Source organism: Thalia democratica, unplaced genomic scaffold, assembly GCF_965202585.1.
Source record: "Thalia democratica unplaced genomic scaffold, ktThaDemo2.hap1.1 HAP1_SCAFFOLD_1194, whole genome shotgun sequence".
NCBI lineage: Eukaryota > Metazoa > Chordata > Thaliacea > Salpida > Salpidae > Thalia > Thalia democratica.
The window spans coordinates 1-10,704 of NW_028140095.1; the positions used below are offsets into that span (position 1 = coordinate 1).

Sequence of the window (10,704 nt, forward strand, 5' to 3'; positions counted from 1 at the left end):
AATATTGGTGAGCTTTTCGTTTTAATGGTAAATTAAGTTTAAAAAGCAGTTTTTTTAGTTTTGCGCTTTTAGTTATTAAAAATAATATGCACTGAAGTTATCAATTTGGAATGAAAGAAGCTTGGATTTAATTTAAACCATTCTGTCATTAACTTGTACCCTCGGGCTTTGAATGAAAGTAAAATTTAATATAAATCTTACAATAGACAAAATCAAGTTTTTTAGCACGAACTAAGTCTAGTTCAAATTTCGTTTATTCCTCAAACTTAATATTTGTTCAACCTTTGTATACATACGTTTTTGTATATGCAAATTAGTTTTAATTACGTTTTATAAGAAACTTAAAATCGCTAAAATTCTGTAGTATGCATGCAAGTTAAATAAATTATATGTTTAGTGAATTTAAATACAATTAAGTTATACATACATTAGGTACTTTACCTACCAATAGAAAGTTAATAAAAAGTAAAAAATAGTACTTTCAAATTAAAAAAGTTGAAAGTTTATTTTACTACGCATAAGTTATCTTCAGTGCATACAATAGTTAGACAGATTCCTTTTAAGATAAAACAATATTTTAAAACAAAAAAGATAAAATCTGCTAAAAGCAAAAAAAATCTTAATTCAAACAATCTAGATTGGTTTAAATGGGGCGTTAAATTTTGATCGAGTTAAATGATCAGCTAAATATTTAACATTTTACTAGTTGATAAAGAGAAAATAGTTAGCACTTTTTATTACAATTAAAAAGTCTGTTCACCTTATAAGGAACAGACATCATAACACTTATCAAAGAAGAATGTTTAATTATTACAATGCGTAAAGGCATAAAAATTTTGCTAACTGCTTGACTCATACTTTAATTATTGCTATACTTGTACGGCATTTACAATCAAAATGTTTAATAAATAAAGTTCTTATTCAAGTAAAAGACCTTTACAAAAAACATATTTGATTTGTGAACTTTTTTCGTAAAAGTTAACGACTATTTTTGAAGCAGTATGTGATAATTTAAAAGTTACACATTGTCAAATAAGCAACAAGCAGCTATTTATTCTTATTAAGTTATTGACAGCTAGTAATCTCTGTACTAAGAAAGCTACACGACTAAGCCAAAACTTTATGTAGTTTCTACCTTGGAGAATAACCGTAACATTATGTTTGTATTAAACTGCTTAAAACACAAAATATAACTTTAAGATAGCGCTTGTTTGTTATAAACATGGCATACATAGTCCTAAAATAAACTGATTTTTCATAAGCTACTTGTAGTTAATTTTTCAAGTACACTCCTTTTTTGCTGTTAAGTTAATATTTCTCACGACTAGAACATTTTTAAGCTTAACCATTTAAGGGAGAAGTTATTAGTTATTCGTACTAGCTTTCTTGAAATCATGTTTCCCTAAAGCAAAGTTTTTTAACTCAAGTTTTTACTTTTTTTAAACTTAAAGCATATTTAGTTGAGATTTTTTTAAAGTAGTTGTCAAAAATGTTACAAAAGAAAATCTTTAAATCAGTCTATCTTGAAAATGTTATTCAACAAAAATAGCAATCCAGTAAAAAAAATCGTAGGTTTTTGAAAATAATTTGTTATGATTTTATCATAAATGATATTATTATTATGATATTATTATAAACATACTAATGAAAGTATGCTTTTTAATATTTCTAAGCCAGTACTCATATTGAAACATTAAAACTGACACACCTTTTGTTACATTTTAAATAAAGATTTCTGATACAAAAAATCAGGTGTTTAGCAGGAAATAATAAGCTTCAACAATGCAACATGAGTGAATTTATTAAATGCAAATTTTGTACGTTAACGCAGACAAGTCGAAAAATAATTCAGAATTTTCACAGTTGAGAGATTGCGCTAAACTCCACACTTTTGTATGGTGCACGGTTAAATAACTGAATAGAAAAGAAAACTATACTAAACAGCCTTTGACTTAGTAAGGAGGCTGAAATAAAATTCCATGTAATTTTTATTTGCTGGGCGTGCTATCTCGAGCGAAGTTTACATCGAAATTATCTTAATTCAATTATGTTTACTACTAAGTAATTATGTTGTCTTTATATGTATTTTTTATTGTATAAAGTACCCCATGATATATTTTATTTTGTGCTGTTTTTTTTAATAAATCATATAGGTTTAAAAAAATTTTTTTTAATTAAAAAATCTTTACTTTAGACTTATAAACGATTATATCAAACTAAAAAAGAAGACTTTTTAAGCAAATTGCTTTTTTGTAAAGAGTATAGAGTATTTTACAATAAACTTTTGTCTTTAAAGCATAAGTATTATATAACGCATTTTAATATCTCAAGTATATAAAAATTGTAATTAAAAATATGTTTATAAATTAGCAATAGTTTGAAGGTTTGTTATTAAACTATATTATAAAAAAAAATCAATGTAGAACATTTTTTACTTGTATAACAATAAAAAAGTTTAAAAGTATGATAGATGCATCACCATAATGTTAAGCTGTTTAGATTAGCAAATAATTCAAAAATTTGAGTCAAGTGTTTTGCTTCAAGGACCTGCAGCCATGTAAATGCAATTAGATTGCTTAAACAAATACAATTACGATAAGCTTGCTTTGCTTTGTATTATTTGTTGTACTTGCAATTTAAATTAAATTTATATAGAATTTATGTTGGTTGTTTAAACTTGTTTTAGTGTCGAGTGGCAAAATAAATATTTTTATAAATATAATATAAATGTTTATGAAGTAAGATGAATTTAATATGTTTAAACTCAAACACAATTTAGTTTACAAATAAAGTTTAGTATAAACAAACAGTTGTAACTTACCAGGTTTGTGACTTTGTATGATTTGATTGCATGCCAAAGCAATCTCTTCCCTTTTAGTTTCATCTGGGTAGTTGTTAGTGTTGTAAAACCCTTCTAAAACTGAGACGCATTCTTTTGGCCAAGTAAACCTGCATAAAAATTCATAACTCAAACGATATTACTAAGATAAGATAGTATACTTAGTATTCTCAATATTTTTAGATACCTTATAAATTGAGAAAAAAAATAAAATTTCAAAAAATATTCAAGTTAATTTCACATTTTCAAAGCAGATAAAACTTTATGCTTACTCACACACTTTACCGAAACGTTTCGAGTTTTAAAACCCGAGGCCGCGGCAGCAAACAAAAAAAAAAAGCAACGCGCAGTGTCAAGTTCAGATCTTCCAAACACAACGCGCGACTTCAAAGGCTTCTGCGGCGCGAATTTGTTTTTGACTTGTGTCGCTTCGGGTGCTTGTGTGTAGCGAGTACTGAAGCGGCAGCAAAAAAAAAATCAAACTCGTTTCGTTCTCAACAGCGACGAAAGGTACCTCGTAACTGCGTCACTCAATATTAAAAGTTATGCATCTCACTCGATGGCAATAAACAAAGTTCACGGCGGTTTTTGTGTAAATCAACGGTTTTTATTAAGATGGAAACGTTCTCAGCGAGGTCGCAAAGGTTACCGATGGAAAGGTCGCGGCAAAGAGATTTGCTTCGCGTAAATTTTTGTGATAACAACCGACAAAAACTTTATCAAGTTTAGTTTGTGTTGCTAAACCCTTTATATGAGCTTCGATCTGGTTATAATCGAGTCGAACAAAATGTACCACAGCAAAGTAAGCATACTTGGGTAGTAGGTGTTTTTAAAAGTACGAAAAGTTTCTGTTTTAATTAAAAGCTGTGATATTTAAAACATTAAAGTCGTTTAGAGCTGTATTATATTTATTTTAAAATTAAAAAAAAATCTAGAATAATAAACATTTTTAACTACCCTATCATAAAACAAACATGTTTAGGGGTTATAAATAATTAAGTATAACATAAAAACTTGTCTTGCATTTATGGTAACAAGATGAACTAGAAACAATAATTTTTTTTGGATAATAATAATGTTTTTATTAACTTACCCAACATTATACAACTTAAATTCAAACTAGACTTCAATTGCGACTGTTTATATTTTGAAATTGAGCCTAAGCTTAACCTTTATGTAAACAAAAAATAGTTCTATACTATATTAATAATTTTACTTTAATTGTCCAGTATTTTTTTTGCTAGGACAAATGAAGCAACATACAATCAAGCAAATATTTCAAAATAGATATATTTGCATACACCAGTGTTGTTGTTGGCCTTGTTTTAACTTGATTATTTTAGAATTACGCTAAACAACACGAAGCGAACTAGTCAAACAAATTTTGCAACTGACCTCGATCCTCGTTTTGTTTTGACAACGTGCTGTCCCGTCGGGTGGTCCTGCGCCGACTCCTGGTCGGTTACCGAGCATGCCCCCATTCTTGAAAATAACAGCGGCTGGTGTTGCGACCCCGAAATGCCCCCACCTGCGCAAAAAGTAAAAACATTAGTCGAAAATAATATTAACAAACAAGATAGCCGGAAAACTGGTACAAAAACTCGTTAAATAGTCACATGTGTACGGAGTGTTTACTTTCAACTAATTAACTTGAACTTGAATTTGTTAAATAGTGAGAAGAAAAATTTTACTTGTTTGAATTGTACATGCGTTACATATTAACGAGAGAATAACTGGCGACCCTGTTTAGTTCACACTGTTTGTATTGGAACGTTAGCAACTCCAAGTCTATTATCAACTACAAATAGCTTTCAAACTTTCTGGTAAAAAATTGTTTGTAAAGCTTAAACGACTTTTGGGTAAATAGTATTTATATCCTTTAATATGTCTTACTTGAAAATATTTAATATACATTTTTTAGTTTACCGTTTTATATATATTTTTTCAAACTAAAAAAAAAATATTCTTTTTAAAATGATGCAATAAATGTTATCCCTAAACACAAAATGTGAGTTTTAATCATTAAAGCTATAATTTCGTACACATGTACTTATTGAAACTTTATAAAAACAGTTCGTTATAAAAATTCGTAGACAGCAATCATCTTAGCTGCAATTACTACCGTTTAAAGTTACACGAGAGGTTCGTGTAACGAAGAAAAAGTAAACATTTAAGCAGCAACAGTGTGATTGATGTGATGTAAGCGTTTCTTTTAACCATAAACGCTTGATGAATATTTAATCAAACGGCGAGTTAACTAGCGATGAAAAAAGTTTGCAATCGCGCAAACGAACGTAGCAGCAGCAAAAAGCTCGGTGTGTTTAAAGCACTTGAAATGCAACAAAGAAAACAGTTGTCAGTTATTAAAACAACGCGCGAATGTACCTTCGAGCCGCCGCCGACACAGCGTTGTGTTGAGCGCGTGTTTATGGAAATGCGCAAGTTGAATAATTTATCGAGCTCGCTGTTGACTAGCTCTGGCAAACAATGCTCAAGCGAAAAGATCAAGTTTAACCTCAAGTCTGTCTGCTTTATTCCCAATTATTTCAACCAGGTAAATAGGAGCGCGCGGCGATGTTTTTTAGTGGGAGAACAAACACAAGTTTGTTATGGGCGTTTATGTTGTATATATGGATGAGTATTTGTGTGGTGAGTGAGAATTAGGAGCAGCATTTTTTTTTTTCTGAGACGGCCAAATGGAATTTTTAACTAGAGGAGCATAACAAATATTTCACCCATTTCTGATAACTCATTTCCTCTTATCACGATTTAGTTACAGCTCGACTAGCGCTAAGTCGAAATGTTAAAGCTTTTTTTTAATACAACAGTGTTTTTGATTGATTTTTGCACTTGCTTCGACTGCTCGAAACTTGCTAAAGCATTTTCCAACAATTTTCGCGCACCTGAGCGAAAACAATAAAAATGCTTTTGAGTAGACACGTTATACTGCAATTGTAACCATAGTAAGACGATGCCTACGTGATGCCATGGCGTCGGTGAGCGTTTCGGAAAAAAGAGAAGCCAAAAAAGAGCTTAGAAGGAGTAGGTGGTGAAAAGTGGAAAACACAAATGCGGTTTGGGTGTTCGAATGGAAGAATGAATGACGGAACATACGTGTAAAATTTATAAGCACACCTAGTTTCCCAACTTATTATTACTCCTAGTGCTGCTGCTCGGTGTGGAAAACTAACTCAACCATTCAATTCGTAAGAAAAGTAGTATATGCGAGTGTTTTACACAAAGTTTCACGGTGCATGTTAAAGCTATCGCTTTCTGTTTTTATTACATAAAAACTACAGGAAATGCGTTACAAATATTGAGCACTGAGAAATACTTACCAGTAATACGCTTATTTATAAACTTAAGCTTCGTAAAAGTTTACACACACGGTTACACTTAAACTTGCAATTTAGTTTCACTATTTCGACTTTAACTTAAAAAGTTATTATTTAAGTGTTTCGTATAACTTAAAATTGTATAAAATTACTGCTCTCTAAAAAATAAAAAGTATATATGATATGTTAATTAAAGTATAAAGATTACAAGTAAGTGATAAATAAACTTGTTCACTTGCACAGCTTCAATTTATGTTTGTAAGTTTGAAAACGTAACAAATTAAGTTCTGTTTAGAAAATAGAATAAAGAAAACATAAGATAATACACAAAACTAGTTTCTACTCACCTGAAGAGTACTTTCGCTTTTCTGCTAAATACCATGAATACATAGTTTTCTTTTTCTGCCCACTTATGTCTTGTGGTTGTGCGAGCCATTGTGAAATGTAACTCTGGCTAATGGCTGCAATCACACAATCTTTTTTTAATACTTTGTGGTAAACAAAAATATACAGTTTTTCAACACAACTTTTAGTTTTCTTTCTCACAGAAAAAGTCTTACAGCAATCTAACTGCTTCTAACAAGTTCCGAAAAAACAAAAAAATAAATTATTAAAAATATCATTTTTTTCCAATGCATCTTCAACAAACCGTTTCTGGTCGCTTTTGCGATGGCCGACTGCGAGATGTGTCGTTCGCTAATGAACTTCCTGATTTCGTCCTTTACCTGCTGCGGGTCCTGCCTGAACAGCTCGTCCAGCTCGTCGTGGATGTCCGAGCTGTACTGCTGCTGCTCCTCCCCCGACTGCTGCCCCCCGTTGGAGGAGTTGTGCAAAGGTGCCGCGATTCCGTCCGAGCTCCTCCGCAACATGCTCGCCGCTGTTTTAATTGCTGTTGTTGTTTTGGCTGACTTTTGTGTGAGTTACAGTTTAGATTTTTTACTTATTTGAAAAATTCTGTTCAATTTTTTTGCTACATAAAAAAGCTTATAATTTTTTACTCTATCTGATTTTACAGGCTAAGAAAAAATTAAGGAAAAGTAGAGCGTAAAATTGATCTTATATTCTTAAGTTTCTTTCAGAGTAAAATTTTATTTATGTTCAATCAACTTAAGTTTAAACTACTACTTTGAATGTATTCTAGAAGTGAAATAGTTCTTAATGCGATTATGAATGGCGAAAAACTTAAACTAATTTTCTCATGTATCAGTAAAATCAAAGTCTATTCTTCAGCACAATTAATGTCACGAGTCTTAACTAAATCTTTAAACTTAATCGGTTGCTAATCAAGCTTGAAAACTCATTAAATAAAAAAAAGCCCTAACCCTTAACACAAAAGAAAAGTAATTTTTCAAGCAAAAAAAAGAACAGGTTTGAAAAGCTTACTGCAGCTTTGCTAATAGCTTAATTGAATTAAAAAGGATCGAAACGTTTTCACCACCTTGCTAAACTTAATGATCACCTTAACGTAATGAGTTTTAAAGTACATTTGAGTCTTTTACTTTTGAAAGTTTTTTTAACGAACTTTTTAATTGTTCATAAAAGCAATAATCAGCATTAACAGGTTCGTTTATGATGATATTAGGGAACTTATGCAATTTTCAGCACAGCTGCAAAACGTATTTTAAGTGCTTGATGAATCTTTAAAAGTTTGTTACTAAAATTTAACACTAAAAAAATAAATAAAAACTGCTTTAAGCTGTTTTTCCTTAAACTTTAAACGATAGGTTTTTTTTGTTAATAAACCTATTCTTTTTAGAATGCAGCTTTAGCATTTTTTTGTTAGCCTAGTTTTTACTTTTTTTTGAAAGTAAGTAATGTCTAAAAGTATAAAACGATATATCATTAAAACAAAAAACTTGCTTTAAAAAAATTATACTTCAAAGTTTTAATAACAATTTTGTTAGACTTTTAATGTTTTATAGTAACTGATTCTAATAACAGCTATCTTTATTTATTTTATATAGATATGTTATTATAAGTTCCGAAACTATAATAAATATGTTACTTAAGATCAACTTATTTAATTCTAAAGTACACATACCTCAAATCTTAAACTTAAGTACTAACATATTCAAGTTAAGTTGTGTTTATAATAAATAAAAGTCTAGTTTGAGTACGTATGTAGCTGCTATCAAAATTTAAGCAACAACGATATTACCTTGATTTTGCATGAACGACTTCGAAAAAGTATTATTGAAGTTGTTTTGGAATAGAGTGTTTGCAAGCTGCTGGTTTCCCCACCCGCCCGCGGCTATTTGCAATAAATTCGGGTGATTCTGTTCAAATGACTTTTAATTATACCTCATTGTAGAACAAGCTTGATTACACTATTTCTTTTGATATATTCTTATAGATAAGTACATCATGTACTTTTGTAGTTTTTACTCAACACATTTTATGTTTTACATTGATTGTTAAGCAGAATAGAAGTTTGTCGAAAACATTTTAGCATTAAGTTAAAGACACTTAGACTAAATTTAAATATTTTTTTACCCTTAGCGATGCTTGATATACTAGTGAGTTCGGTTGAGTCAAAGCCTGTGGAAAAACAGAAGAACTTGCTGAGCTCTGTAAAAAAATATTTAATGTAGAACTTGTTTTTATAGGTTTGTTTATTCATTTTGATACGTATGAATAGCTAAATTCACGTTGAGTAACATTTACTAAACAATTATTGATAGAAGTACAAAGTAGTGTGAACTTTATACAACGCTTCACTCACAGTACACAAAATAAAAACATTACAACAATCAAATTCTTCAGCAATTTTAATTAGTTTGTTGATTAATAAAAAATTGTTATGAATTTCAAAGAAAAACATAATTAGTTTTAAGAAATTTTTTAAACTTTGTCAGTACTAAATCTCATAAGTTGTAGTTTAAAACATTTTATTAATATCTAGTCGACATCGAATACTATAAATTGCACTAAAGATACTTTTTATTTTCTTAGCCTATATTTCTAAATTAACTTTGTCAAAATAAATGTTTTTTGTTAGGATCTATTTTTAGTTTATTTCTCGTGAATAGTTTACTTGGTTAGGCGACTGAGCTCTGTTTTGTTCTGAGTTCGCTTTTTCTTCTTTAACAGATCTGTTGTTTGAGCTTGGTCCATTAAGGCTATTGTTAAAAAACGATACTGGTCTTGAACCGTTGTCTATCCTAGGATATAACAAGTGCATAACTTTTGAGTTGGTTAAAAGTTTCTATCTAAATGTAGCAAAGGTAAATATATTTTTTTGTTTATATTTTAAAAGAAATTCTACTGGTTGTAGTTATAAAACCTTAAAAAGTATTAAAAAAAGGAAGTAATGACAAGATGATTTAATCTAATTTTAATTATCAGACTATTTTGGCAACGTAGCTTATTTAAAACATTTGAACTATTTTATATATGTGTTTTTTAATATTTTCCTTATTGATACTTTTTTTTTATATTACTCAAAGCAGATTCCTTGAAAAAAAGACTGTTTAAAGCTTAAACTAATTATGATTTTTCATCAAATTATGCTATTTGAATATATGTATATATACATACAATTTAATATATATAAAGTTATAATAAATATATCAGAGCATACTTTGGTATTGTTACTGAGATTCAATATTTTTTAAACAAACTGATTCTAATTGATTGTACTACTACTTATATTCTTATAAAGTTACATTAATAAATATTTATAAATAATCCAAAAAGGAAAATATGTTTGTAAACAAAACAATATGATATTATTCGTTTTATAAGCACTTTAATTTCCTGGAAGATTATTGTTAAAACTTTCTGTCTTTACTTGCTTTAACTATTATAGTTTTAGTTACAAAAAGAAATTTTAGTTAACAAACTTCGAAGTAACTCCAAGTTTTTGCATTTCCTCGACACCAGCAATAATTTGATGTTTGCTTAGCCCACTTTTCACTAGTTTCTGAAGTAGGATTATTTGTTCCACCGTATATTTCGGCGGATGTAAGCAGTTTTCATCCATTATTGTTAAGCTATACTGAAGATATAAACTTTAAACAAAGAATTTAATTGTCTATTAAAAACATTTGTACTTTCAAAATTTACAAAATTGAGAAATAACTTTTCGTCTTATACATTAAGCTTAAAAAAATATATAAAAAACAGCTAATAGTATAGATAGTCTTTTTAACTTTCTAAAAAGAACAAAAAATATAAGATGTGCTTTTATTTGTTTACTGTGTGATTTCGTAAATAAAACAAATCTTAACTAATCTTCTTGCCATTACATTTAAATAACCGATGGTTATAAAATCAGCGTTGATGGTTATATAAAAATATATATAAAGTAACTTTTTGTAAAATGTCGGTATACTCGCTTATTATAATTGCTTCATATAAAGAGTAACGTTTAATGTATAAAGAAAAATTTGACAACTGATACATATCAAATTAAGATTCGTTGTTCTCAATAACATTTCTATCCGAAGAATGGAACAATAAATTTATTCAAAATAAATAATAATCACAAATTATTTTTATCAAATGTTACTAAATTATTTATTTATGTAA

At 29.1% G+C, this 10,704-nt stretch overlaps 1 protein-coding gene across 1 annotated transcript; it reads right to left on the bottom strand.

The window, feature by feature from the left end:
• Positions 1–2,821: 2,821 nt before the first annotated feature.
• Positions 2,822–10,193, bottom strand: LOC145848016 (homeobox-containing protein 1-like; the record flags this gene model as incomplete). Its single annotated transcript, XM_082953794.1, has 8 exons — positions 10,017–10,193; positions 9,209–9,335; positions 8,668–8,742; positions 8,333–8,450; positions 6,824–7,051; positions 6,522–6,635; positions 4,235–4,367; positions 2,822–2,949 (listed from the first exon to the last, which is right to left on the bottom strand). Coding segments are annotated over exons 1-8 (1,063 nt in total), but the record flags the coding sequence as incomplete, so codon positions are not given.
• Between the last annotated feature and the right edge of the window lie 511 nt (positions 10,194–10,704).